Source organism: Paramormyrops kingsleyae, chromosome 5 (genome assembly GCF_048594095.1).
Source record: "Paramormyrops kingsleyae isolate MSU_618 chromosome 5, PKINGS_0.4, whole genome shotgun sequence".
Lineage (NCBI taxonomy): Eukaryota > Metazoa > Chordata > Actinopteri > Osteoglossiformes > Mormyridae > Paramormyrops > Paramormyrops kingsleyae.
The window spans coordinates 25658548-25671478 of NC_132801.1; the positions used below are offsets into that span (position 1 = coordinate 25658548).

General features: G+C 44.3%; 1 protein-coding gene across 2 annotated transcripts in view; it reads left to right on the forward strand.

The window, feature by feature from the left end:
• myo1d (myosin 1D) overlaps window positions 1–12931 on the forward strand; it is an 88402-nt gene that overhangs the window by 16788 nt on the left and 58683 nt on the right. For both annotated transcript variants that reach the window (XM_072712470.1, XM_072712471.1), the window contains exons 3-12: window positions 2541–2749; window positions 3809–3902; window positions 4353–4518; window positions 4729–4782; window positions 7306–7401; window positions 8820–8936; window positions 10252–10455; window positions 10669–10814; window positions 11309–11423; window positions 11625–11795. In XM_072712470.1, the coding sequence (XP_072568571.1) occupies window positions 2541–2749; window positions 3809–3902; window positions 4353–4518; window positions 4729–4782; window positions 7306–7401; window positions 8820–8936; window positions 10252–10455; window positions 10669–10814; window positions 11309–11423; window positions 11625–11795 (1372 nt within the window). The remainder of the gene's footprint in view (window positions 1–2540; window positions 2750–3808; window positions 3903–4352; window positions 4519–4728; window positions 4783–7305; window positions 7402–8819; window positions 8937–10251; window positions 10456–10668; window positions 10815–11308; window positions 11424–11624; window positions 11796–12931) is intronic.

The window sequence follows — 12931 nt, forward strand, 5'->3', positions numbered from 1 at the left end:
CGATGTCGGTATTAATAAATATTACCCTGCACCTATTTGGAAGAGAATAGCACTCAAGTTTTTTTTGGAGGTTTGTAACCTACTGTATGGACTTTTTTATTTTAAGTAAAAAAACAGAAAAAGATCAATGTCGTGTTATTGAGTGAATTTAACCATACTGGAAAATTATAAAAGTCACTTGTTTTGTTATTTTTGTTATTTAAATCTGTTGCACCTTCTCATGTTTGGTATAATATGTTGGATAGAGTTGGCTGTACAGCAGCTCATTTTCAGTTCATTATTTGTACTACTTTCCAGTCACAGAGCACTTTGTGTGAGAGAAGATCTTGTAATTTAGTGCAGTTTGGGGGAAATTGCAAAGTTTATCGATTTCTTTTATTATGGAAATAACATTGTATTGAAGAAAAGCTGAGAAAATCGGAACCGGAAAAAATCGGTATCGGCAGGTCATATTTGCAAAAAAACTGGAAATCAGAATCGACCAAGAAAATTACAATCAGTGCATCTGTGTGTGTGTGTGTGTGTGTGTCTCTCAAAAGAGAGCAAGATGGGATATGGGATATGTGCAAACTAAAGAATTCTAATGTACACATACTTATTCAAATAGAAAGTAAAGCTTCATTCATTAATTCATTTTAAACAACAGTTAAGTCAGCATTTAACAATATAATTTGCCCCCAGACATTTAGTGCCACGCGCTGTTGAGGTGATACCTAGTGATATGGGCGCGTCATCCCACCGTGGCACCTTGGGCTCTCGCTTATGTGGTCATAGCCTGACTGTCCTCAGGGAGGCCAGGCCCGGACAGGGCCAAGTCCCTGCGGTGGTGGGGGGCGTCTCCGGGGAGCACGAGAGGACGAGGTGAGGCCGGAGGAAAATGGGCGCTTTATCCTGGGGAGGAAGGAAACACGGCGGCGCTCTGCTGAGGCCCTGTTCATGGGGTCAGCGCTGTTTACACTGGGCAGCGGGGGTGGGGGTGGGGGTGGGGGGGGGGGTGGCGAGCGAGAGAAGACGGCAGTATGTGTTTCCAGGCTTTTGAAGCTCACCCCCCCAAGAAGCCCATCGCAAGTGCAGCTTAGATAACCTCCTTTCGTGCATATGCGAACTGTACGTTTTTTGTGGGGGTTGCATTATTATATTAATCTGAGTCCATGACCTTGAACGTCTCAGTGACTGAGTGGGTGGTGTGTACGTTTCAGTCACACCATTGCAGACACCTTGCTGTTTTGTTTATGCAGTTTCAGAGGTTAGTGTGAACAGACGACTTTGCGGTTACGTGCTGTGGGCCAATTTCAGCCAGATAGGATCTGAACATACCAGATGATTGTTCATGTCTGGCCTGTGTTGAAGCATGAATACATGGATTTTTAAAAAAATATTTTTGCTGATCTGGCAAATGCCATTTAGCAGAAAGATATGACCAGTTGTTTTCTATGGAGGTGTTCAGAGCCAAGTTCACGATGTACTTTGCTGTATTTCACCTGAGGCCCCTTAGAGCGCCCCCTACTGTGTAGAGCCATCCAGCACTTGTGTGGGGGTTCCTGGAATTACCACCCACCTGCATGGCTGTCAAGTGTTAATTTTACTTTCGATGCCGCAAGACCCTATTGGTTAAACTGGGAACCTAGTGTCCTACAGGGAAGACACATACCCCCAGCTACTTAGGCTAAGGTAACTAGCAGTGGCTCTAAAATGTTAGTGCTTGAACTTTGTAGTTTATTCAGAAGCCTAAGATTTCATTGTACTGTAGAAGCTTGCACAATAAATTTTCCTCCAGGTTTGGCATGTTGCATTTATTTATTTCAAATCCCCTGTTTTTATCTGTTAGAGGATGTCATGTCCCTCATATCTGTCAATCACAGCTCAAAGGAGTGGACAATGAGAGGTTCGGCTATCCATTTTAATACAGGTCTTACGACGTACGAACTATGCGACTTAGACCTATGCGACTTACGAATGACGGAATTCACGGCCGCTCCCAGACCTCAGATATATGGCCGCGACTGCCCTGCATCTGGCAGTGCGAGTGTCGCCCAGCGTGAGCGTATGACAATTTCTGCCCCAACTGCCGGTAGCGATGACCTAAGAAAATGGTGATTTAAAAAGTTTAAAAAACATCAAACAATGTGACTTAAAGATGATATGATTTTATTATGCAGTATACTGTACATATGCAGTATACTGTGCATATAATCGTTTTTGCATATAGAATAGTGTCAGCCCTTACGACCAAATCGACTTACGACCTGTAAGTCAATGATGAGCTGTTGTATTCTTTAACATGTACCATTCTTGATATGTTAATTAGACTAATTACCAGGAATGTGCAGCAAAATCTCTCTCATATCTTGTATTTGCATCACTCTGTGGCTTGTGTTCATTTGCTTTGCTGTTTAATGCGGATATTATTGTGCTGGCTTGGGACCTTTCGGACAGTTTGGACATCTTCCAGTTGACTAAATGAGGATGCAAACCCTGCAGAAGTCGAGGCCCATAGCAGGATGTGCTGTGAAATCCTACTCCTCTTTTTTGGGCCACAGGTTTGAGAAAGGCCGGATCTACAGCTACATCGGAGAGGTGGTGGTGTCCGTGAACCCGTACCGTGCCATGAACATCTACGGGCGTGACACCATCGAGCAGTACAAGGGCCGTGAGCTATACGAGCGTCCGCCCCACCTCTTCGCCATCGCCGACGCCGCCTACAAAGCGATGAAGAGGAGGAACAAAGACACGTGCATTGTTATCTCAGGTGTGCGGATGGGATTGTGTGTCTCCAGGGCAACGGCAATACAGTCTTAATAGCGGGTTGGAGTTTCTGAAACTTCCTCTTCTGGTAGCTTGAAGTAGGTTTTATTTTCCCCTTCTGCTATGAGAATACTTCTGCTGTCACACTTTGGACAGAAGAGGCAGTGACAGCCACACCTCTGTGTGCTGCAGGTTTGGGGGCTGTCCTGCGTGATCCTGAGACACTTCACATTATCATTTTCACTGTCATCATCTATACTGGGTTTCATATTAGTAAGGAAATGTTTACGCGTGTGCATGGCAACAAATCCTGTCAGTCAAATGTATTTTAATGTGTGATACTGATGGAATTTTGTGTCCAAATTCAAAAATGTAATCACTGAATATGTAAATTGGGGTCCCAGTTAAATTGCCCCCATTGTGCATGCGTGCACACTTGAGCAGTCTTATTAAGGCTTACTTAAGGCTCCCACTAGTGGTAGGGAGTGGATCTTACAAATAACAAAACAAATGCTTAATTGTGCCAAGTCAAAAATAGTATTTAAATAGCATTTGTTTTTCCAGTTTATTATCTTTATATTTTTTGAGCTTGTGAATAATCTTTTGCATTCAGGCTCTAATCATTTCAGCTGTATGATAAATACCGTTAAACAGGCCAGTCATTGTCTCCTTTATATGGGCTATAACTAATATTTCTATGCACCTTTTTTATTAAGCAGTTATGTATTATACAGTAGCATGTACACCTGCAATTGGCATGCTGCTTTTCATATTAGAAAATGTTGCATTTTTTCCACTTCAGAGTAATAATTAACCCCGTCTTTATTGCTTGTACTGATTATGTGTCCAAGCTCCTTGCTGTTCATTGTACTTATTGCTTGTGCTGACCTTTGACTCTTTGGACTTTTATCAAACTAAACAAAAACTAAATGCAAACGTAAACCGCTGAGGTGTTAAAGCAAGTTTTTTTTCTGGCGATTTGTTGGATTGTCATTGTGTTGTCAAGGTGCATTATAGTGCCTGTTTTAGGGGAAATTTACAAGCAGCTGTGCTTCTGCCACAGGTGAGAGTGGAGCCGGAAAAACAGAAGCCAGCAAATACATAATGCAGTACATTGCCGCCATTACCAACCCCAGCCAGCGAGCCGAGGTGGAGAGGTAAAAGGATGTGCCAATCCCTTCCCTCCCTCACCTGCACTAGAGTCCGAACAGAGGATCCTGTGGTGCGCTTATGCTGCATGACTGTGCCGTACCCCATGTTGGATTGATTCATTGAGGCCAAAACATAACGACATGACTGCTGTTGATTTTTGTGAAGTCAAAAGCTGATGCAATTATCAGTGTTTTCAAATGTTTCTTTTGCTTCAAGGTTTCATTGTTTCAAGGCTATTTTTTATTATTGTGCACGGAGTACAGTGAAATCATTCTTTGCATGCTTTCTGCAGATTATTAGGCTTTTTACCGTTGTCTGCAGCGATCTGTGTATAAGCTTCATCACGTGTTTTTTACACCATTAGAAAGAAGCTAGAAGTAGCTGTAAATCACTAGTGTCAGCTTTCGTGTACATTGTGGGTTTTGTTTAGCATTGTGTTTGTTTGTTTTTTTTAGGGTGAAGAACATGTTGCTGAAATCTAACTGTGTCCTGGAGGCCTTTGGGAATGCCAAGACCAACCGCAACGACAACTCCAGCCGCTTTGGCAAGTACATGGACATCAACTTTGACTTCAAAGGAGATCCCATCGGCGGTCACATAAACAACTATCTTCTGGAGAAGGTAGGAAGGCTTTCTGAACCTGTTGCTCAAAGCGACGCTTGACAGCAGATTATCTTTCTGTGGTGTTTGACATATAACTATGGTAATGAGTCACAGAATTATTTTTTTCATGTTTAATGGCAGAATTTTCTCTCTGCTTGCCAAGGACTTCTTGAGCTACTGGCTTGTGCTCATTTGCATGGGCCCTCAAACACACTGTTTTTATCCTAGTCCCGAGTCATCGTCCAACAGGAAGGAGAGAGAAGCTTCCACTCATTCTACCAAGTGAGTATCTGCTGATGGGCCTCATGATTAGGGTTACCATATTTGGTTAGACAACAAAGACGACGTGTCCGGGGATCAGAATATTAATGAGTTTCCACGTTCACCGACCTATCAGGTAGCGATTCTTGCATGAATATTAACGAGATCGCATGTTCACAGGCCAATCAGGTAGCACTTCTCTTATGAATATTAATGAATTATCTCTGACCTGTTACAGAACACTAAGCTAGACTTTGTTAAACTTCAAGCAAACAACCTGGGCCGTAGCCAGGGTTTGCAGGGTTGGCAACTTTGGTCAGCTGGCTTTAGTGAGATTTTCAATTTCTGTACGCACACGCACACACAAAAGTTGGTCTTCCTATCTAAATGGGGACAGTCCATTCATTTCTATGGGAAAAACCCTAATCCCAGTCACGACACCCTTAACCTCTACCCAGCCCTAACCTTAACCATAAGTAACCAACCCAAATACAAGACTACAAGATCAAATAAAACAGATTTGCTGCAAGATTTTGTGCATGAGTCTGAGTGTCCGGCCAGATGTGTGAGTTGGCAACTCTGGGTTTGAAAGGAGGTGAGACCCATGACGGGGGCGGCTCTCGTCACGCTACATACAGGAGGCCTGTTTCTGTTTCCAAGAAACATTTTTATTGTTGAAAAACACAAATTCTGATGTAAATTTGGCTTCTTTGTAGGGTTGCAAAGGGCTGGAAAATTTCTGGAAATTTTCCTGAAACTTTCCGTTCCATGGGAAGTTAAGCTGGGGAATTTTGGAAATATTCCACATTAGAAACTTTCCATGGGAATTAACGGGAAAGTATGGGAATTAACAAGAATATTCCTAGAATTTTACAACCCTACTTCTTTGTAAGAAAACCATGCAGTGTGCTTTGTTTGAATTGCTTTGACATGTCTGCCCTGCTCTGTGCAGCCTGTTTTCTGGGGCGTAGGCAGTGTTAGGGTTAGAGCTCATATTGATGAGTTGATACGTTACACCCAGCTATGTGGAACCTACATTAATGTACCTTACTGAAGGAATTTAGATCTGTGTCACAAGAACATTATAGAACAGCAAAATATTATGGGTATGAAGCATGTAATTTAATGTTATTTGTAACCATATATAAACATAAAAATGATATTAACACACCACTCCACTCCAATCTAACAAGTACACTAGTTTTGATATCCAAATTTGGCTTTGAAATGTTTCTATTACTGATACTGAATTCTTCATAAGCTGTTTATTATTATTATTTTGTATGACTGACATTATGTGAAACGTTAGTTAGCCTAAGCTAACCCATTTAGTGTAATATGAAAGAAACCCAACCTTTAACAGGGCCACAGTAGCCTCGCCTTAGCTTGCATTTTTGTATATGTTTCAAATATTTACCTTTACTCCAGACGCTATAGCAGGTCACTATTTTGGAACATTTTTTCCAAATAATGATTATGGTTTTGTCTTACCGATTTGACACGCAGCCTGCTCACCCTCCCTCACGATGCTTCATGGTCACACGCACACCACGCAAATTTGAGCTGCTTTCAGTGAGGTGCACGTCTGCAGTTGCCTAGTCGTGCATCCTGTGTCATGCTCTTACTGAATGCTCTAGCACCCTCTCTCACACACAACAGACACTATTAACAGCAAATTAACTGAATTAAGAATGCCCTTCACCTAGAGACATTTTCAACTGCTGAAAAAAAAAATTCATTTAGCTTAGTTTTATTTTTAGCTCTTAAAAAAATTTCCGTGGTCCAGACCGTGGTGACCTCATAGCTGGCTAAGCTATTTCAAACAGTGCAATTCACCATTTACAGGAAGACAAAAATAAAGTGTCAAAGTGACACTGGTGTCCGGAAGTTGACATCACTGGTGAGCAGCGTGACATGTAGGTATGTGCATATCGTTTCATTTGTAAAGTAAACGTATGCATGAGCCTTGCAAACACTGTGTGATGTTAGGGAGTGGCTGCTGTATATTGAAAATTGGTGCCTAATCCTTAAACTGGTACTCCACTGTAACTTGCAACACTGGGTCAAACGGGTTGCAGCGCCTAACCCAGACAAACCAGCAACTATTGGAAAAACCCTCGGACAGGGGCCCAAAAAGAGGACATGTCCAGGAAATCCTGGACATATGGGAACCCTACTCATGATAACCTGGACACCAAATGTAGGGGGAAACCTGGACATATGGGAACCCTACTCATGATAACCTAGACACCAAATGTAGGAGGAATCCTGGACATATGGGAACCCGACTCATGATAAATATAAGTATCATACAAGTGCAGGAAGTCTGTGGATGGAGTCAGTGTTGTGTTTAAGGGCCTTGCTCAAGGGCCCAACGGTGATATTATTATGCTGCTGGCTACAGGATGTGAAACCATGACCTTTTTGACACAAGAACAGATCCTCAACTCACTGAGCTACACACGGCCTGATCTAAATATTTGTTTTATATGAGGTTTCATTACTGCTGTGTCCTGACCTCCCTGTCCTGTTCGGCTCTTTCAGCTTGTGAAAGGGGGGCCGGAGTCTCTCCTGCGCTCCCTGCACATCCAGAAGGACCCTTCTGTCTACAGCTACATCAAAGTGGGAGGACAAGTCAAGGTGTGGCAGCTTATTTGTCAGTTCAGCCAAAAATATAGTATTTATCACAGATGGTTTGGCCTTGCACTTGGAAAATGGAAAAGGGCTGTTGTATAGTTTGAAATGTTGATTGTTTAATGGCAGCTAACCATGTGTATGTAGTTTGTGTCTGAGTGCTGTTGGTGTTCACTTGTATTGTCTTGACTGTTGTACTAATAACTACTTTCTATGTTTATTTAACTCCCTGCTGCTAATTAGAGCTGTATAAAGGTCAGAAAGGGTTAATGATGTAAGAACACAGGAATGTGCCTGATGTGCGGTTCAGGCCTTGCGTGGTTCCGGTTCTGTGGTTTTCACAGAACTGCCGCCTGGCTTGACCCTCAGCAGATCTGGCTTGGCACTCGCTAATGCGGACATCTCAGTACCGATCTTTTAAATGAATTGGTGGGGGGGGAAATCAACAACATAAACAAGGTGACATCATGGAATAGATTTCCACACAAATAGCTGGAGGAGTCTGTACATTTTGTACTGTGCTGACTTATTTACAGGAACACTTTCTTGATTAAATCTCCGTGGCCTTGTAGAGGTTTGTGACCGTTAACTAGGGGTGGGGCCGATCAACATTTTTTTCAGTTCCAATCTGATTCTGATACACAGGTGCCGATACCAATGCAGATTCCAGGATTGTGCCAGCATTTTATGGGATGTAACCTTCATCCCACGATAACCCTGAAGATGCATGTAGATCATTTACATGCAAGTTTCTATTCTGCATCACTTAGGAGTGGAATAATGTCTTTAGTTCACCAACCACATTGACAAGAATGTACAAGGAACTTTATTGATGGTGATACAGTTATTCACATGCAAGTACACACAAATATTGTGATTATAGATGTGCTAGGTTGTGCAAATTACCTTTTATGAGGTGTAGACTGGGTTATTGCCATTCCTATATGCTGATGTAAAGCAGCACGATTGGCACCAGTGTGTGAAAAATCCTCCACACACAAACAGAAAAAGGGATCACATTACCTCTGGGTTGCATTCCTTACGTTGACCTCCCCTTTCTTTTGCAATCAATTTAAACTATTTCTTGATTACTTACATTCTAGAATTACTCTATGCATGGATTTTGTAACATTTGCTTCCATGTACGTGGGCTAGACCAGTCAAAGCTAATCGAATGAATCTGAGTACTAAAACTGTAACGAGCTATCTGTGCCTGTGGATTTCACACGTCCGCCAGATCATTAGTGGTAGGTGGTAGCCTTAAACTAATTTATGAAGCCAATTTGTATAGGGAATTAAATAGGAAATAAAAAAAAAAAACAAAGATTTTTAGAAGACGCTGACCCGTGGGGTCCGTCACCGTGACATTGCTCTTCTTTTCTTTCAGTTGACTTAGCCTAACTCCTCACACTCTTTGTCTCTAGTCGTCCATAAATGACAGCGCAGATTTCAAAGCTGTGGCAGACGCCATGAAGGTGATCGGCTTTACTGCTGAGGAGATCCAGACGGTCTACAAGATCCAGGCCGCCATTCTACACCTGGTACTGTGTGACCCCACCTTCGTGGCCTGTCTCTCTGGTTGTACGTCAGCACGTCTGGCTTTCGGCTGTCGGTTTGGCTGTTTTAACACTTAACCAAAAGCTGGTCCTCCTCCTCTCACTGTATGTCCGCTTCCCTGCCCTGCTAGTGATCCCTCTCGATTTTTCTCTGACCTCTGATTTAGCTAATGATGGTCCTAATGAGTAGCCCCTCTCACATCCCAGGTGTCCCGGCTATTGGCCATATATACTGTATGCAGAGTGGCCGTCACTCTCCGCATGTGAGAAGCACTGGTCCCTGCATGACTGTTAGTTTCATTCCAGTGCCTGTTCTGTCACGGTGTTGGCGTTTTTCTGCAGTGTTTTAATGTCAGGGTTATAAAAATTAATACATCCACCCACGGCCTAACTAATCTCATTTCTCAGAAGGCAAAGTATCTTCATCATCCTCCTCAGCTTTGTAGTGCAGAGGTCATACACTGAGAGATATCCTCCTCCTTCTTGGTCATAGTCCAAAAAAATAAAAGTTGAACATAAATATGTAAGCAAGGGTGTAGGAGAGTTTGATCTTGGAGAGGGGGGCACAATCTAGTCATTTAACTGTAAAGGCATTTTTTTTTTGTAGAGGGGGGCACAATTTAGTCATTTAACTGTAAAGGTTTTTTTTTTTTCTTTTTGGTCGGGGGAATGATGCCATATTATATATTTGGGGTAGATGTACCTGCTATCATGATATATTAAGACATGGACATATTAAGAGGCGGAGTGGTGGCTCTGAGGGTGGGGACCAGCCATCGGAAGGTCACTGGTTCAAATCCCATGAATGCCAGGAGTGATCCTACTCTGTTGGGTCCTTATGCAAGGCCCTTAGCCTGCAATTGCTTAGTTCTGGGTATGATGTTTATCTACATCCAGCCCTGCAAGCAGACCCTCCATGTTACTGGAAATTTGGTGGTTGGTGGCAGGGTTGGCACTCTAGCCACTGGAAAAAAAAACTCAAACTGGTCCATTCGGACTAGTGTGGTGCTGAAGTATCACCCACTGCACAACTGCTCTCAGGTTTTCATCCCTGAGGTGATTTGTCGTGCAGTGGGTGCAGTAACATACTGTGATCAGCACAGGCCCCATACTGTACCTCTGTATATTAAGATTAAAAAAAATGAATTGAATGAGCAGGAATGTGCAATAAATAGCAACTGATATGATGTTCCAGTGAGGAAGGGTTTGGTATCCTTTGGTACAGCCAATCGATAGCATGCATGTCAAACACATAGCTTGTATGACCCCCCCCCCCTGATCCCCACATGTCTTGTCGAAGGGCAATGTGAAGTTTGGCAATGACGGGGACACGACGCTGATCGAGAATGGGAAGCTGGTGTCCGTACTGGGCGAGCTGCTGTCCACCAAGCAGGACAACGTGGAGAAGGCTCTGCTCTACCGCACCGTGGCCACGGGCCGTGATGTCATCGACAAGCAGCACACGCCGCAGGAAGCCAGCTACGGCCGCGACGCCCTGGCTAAGGTACGTCGGCAAGGCCCTCTCATCGCTCCCGTGGTCTGTTCCGCTTTAAGTCTCAGGTTTCAGAGACCCCAAATGCCACAGCCTTCTAATTTTTGAAATCCATTTTTAAATTTAAATTTGCGGTTGGAAATCATAACTGAACTCTGTGCAGATGCATCCTGTCCCTTATATTGGGACTTCTTGGTCCTGGACTCACTGTGCCCCCCCCCACAGGCGATTTATGACCGCCTCTTCTGCTGGATCGTGGGCCGGATCAATGACATAATTGAGGTTAAGAACTACGATGCCAAAGTCCACGGGAAGAACACGGTTATCGGAGTGCTGGACATCTACGGCTTTGAGATTTTCCAGAACAACAGGTAAAGGTTGTTATCAGTGCGGTTGCATGTGGTTATGCAGTATAATCTTTTGAAGAAACAGCTAATATAACAACTGTCATTTACTAAAGCAGTGTTTCTCAAGCCAGTCCTAGAGGACTCCCAGACAGTCCTCGTCAAAAACCTGGATGATCTAGGGGACTGGTTTGAGAAACACTGTACTAAAGCACTTTAAACTTGTCAGGTAAAAACAGATGCTTAATTCAGGGGTGGGGAACCTGACCTATGGAGGGCAGGTGAGGGTGAGAGGGTTCCAGTGCTGGAATTGAGAACCACTGATTGAGAGGCCATCCCAATAATCTGCACCCACACTGGCTCTCCATAGATCAGGTTCCCTACCCTTGGTTTAACTTGTAAGTTTTGAACAGAAGGTTCTGACTGACACTTTGCTCTGACTCCGTTTCTACCTTTCTCCCACTCTTCCTTACCGTCTCCTCGTTCCTTCCCTCCTCCACCTGCTTCTGTCACCCTCTCAGCTTCGAGCAGTTCTGCATCAATTACTGCAATGAGAAGCTCCAGCAGCTCTTCATCCAGTTGGTGCTGAAGCAGGAGCAGGAGGAGTACCAGCGCGAGGGAATCCCCTGGAAGCATGTGAGAACCACACCCCCGCCCCGCCCATCATGTTTTCCTTTGCATTAGCAGTGCTGCAGATGACGTGACTTTCCGGCTCTAGATAAGTTAATAAAAGCTCTGCTTAGCTTGCTTCTGCATGGAAATTCCAGCCCGCCTCTCCAGGACCAGCGTTAGGTGCACCTTCCCTAAATGACCGGTCTCTTCCTGTGCCTGGTGCAGATCGACTACTTCAACAACCAGATCATCGTGGACCTGGTGGAGCAGCAGCATAAGGGCATATTTGCCGTGCTGGACGAGGCCTGCATGAACGTGGGGAAGGTGACGGATGAGGTCTTCCTGCAGGCCCTCAATGGCAAGCTGGCCAAGCACCCCCACTTCACCAGCCGCAAGGTACCAAAGAGCAGTCTAAGTGCTTCCAGTCTAGGTGTCTAATTTCTCTGATTAAGTCTCCTTTTTGTTTTCAGATCTTTTATTCACTTCCTAATGTATTTTTTTTTTTTTATCACAATGATCAGATCTTAAGAGAATTTAAATTTCAAAGCAACCTTGGCAATCTAACACTTTCTCTGTTTAACATGTTCATACATATGCACATCAAAGCGTAATTACATTTGATGTTCAGATTTTGCCTATATTAAATGAGAATGCGTAGCCCACATGCATAAAGGCTGCTTTTGCGCATAATGAGCACAAGGGGGCAGTGCTGGAACTTCCATCTCGTCGCAGTTGTGGTCTAAGTAGTGATGTCACTGATAGCCAATCGGGGAAAGTCAGCCCGGTGTCCTGCCATGCAGTAGGATGTCTGGAAGAGGCAGACTGGCATGGCAACGAATCCAGTCAGCAGCATGAGTTGTCTGTATTTTTCCACCCCTCCCACCCTGCTCTCCCCGGATATTTTTAGTCATCCCCGCTCTGTTATTCTGCCTCCTATTTACAAGTGAGGTTGTCTGATTCCAGTTGGTACTGAGTGTAACCCGGTGCAGACTCCTCTCTCTCTCTCTCCATTAGGTGGCAGGGTTCCCCCACACTGTGCACTGAGCCGAGCGTCATGCATCTGACCTGGATTGTTGTGCTTTTTGCTGACAGTTCAGGACCAGCTCAGGGATGCCTGCCTTTAGCCGCTCTCTATCGGTCTGTTTGCACAAATAAACAGCTCATTCAGTATTTGAGTCAGGAGCTTGGTCAGTAATACCCTCATAGAGGCCTGTATTTCTGAGCTGGGGATGGGGTGGGGTTGCCAAACTGAGCCATGTCACGGATGAGTGAGCGCTGTCACAGTGAGCGCTGTCACAGTGAGCGCTGTCACAGCGAGCGCGGATCTGTGACGGATCTGTGCACCGCCTTGATTACAGCCTCTCCCCACTGCCTCGCTTATGCGACAAGTCACAGAGTCTCCGGGGACCGAAGGGAACATGATGTCGATGTTTGAGAGAAAGAAACGGAAGCCGTGGGAAGTGTGAATGGTGAGCTTTCGGTGTGCAGAGATATGCGGCATCTGCAAAGCAGGCGCTCTGCCACGGCTGCAT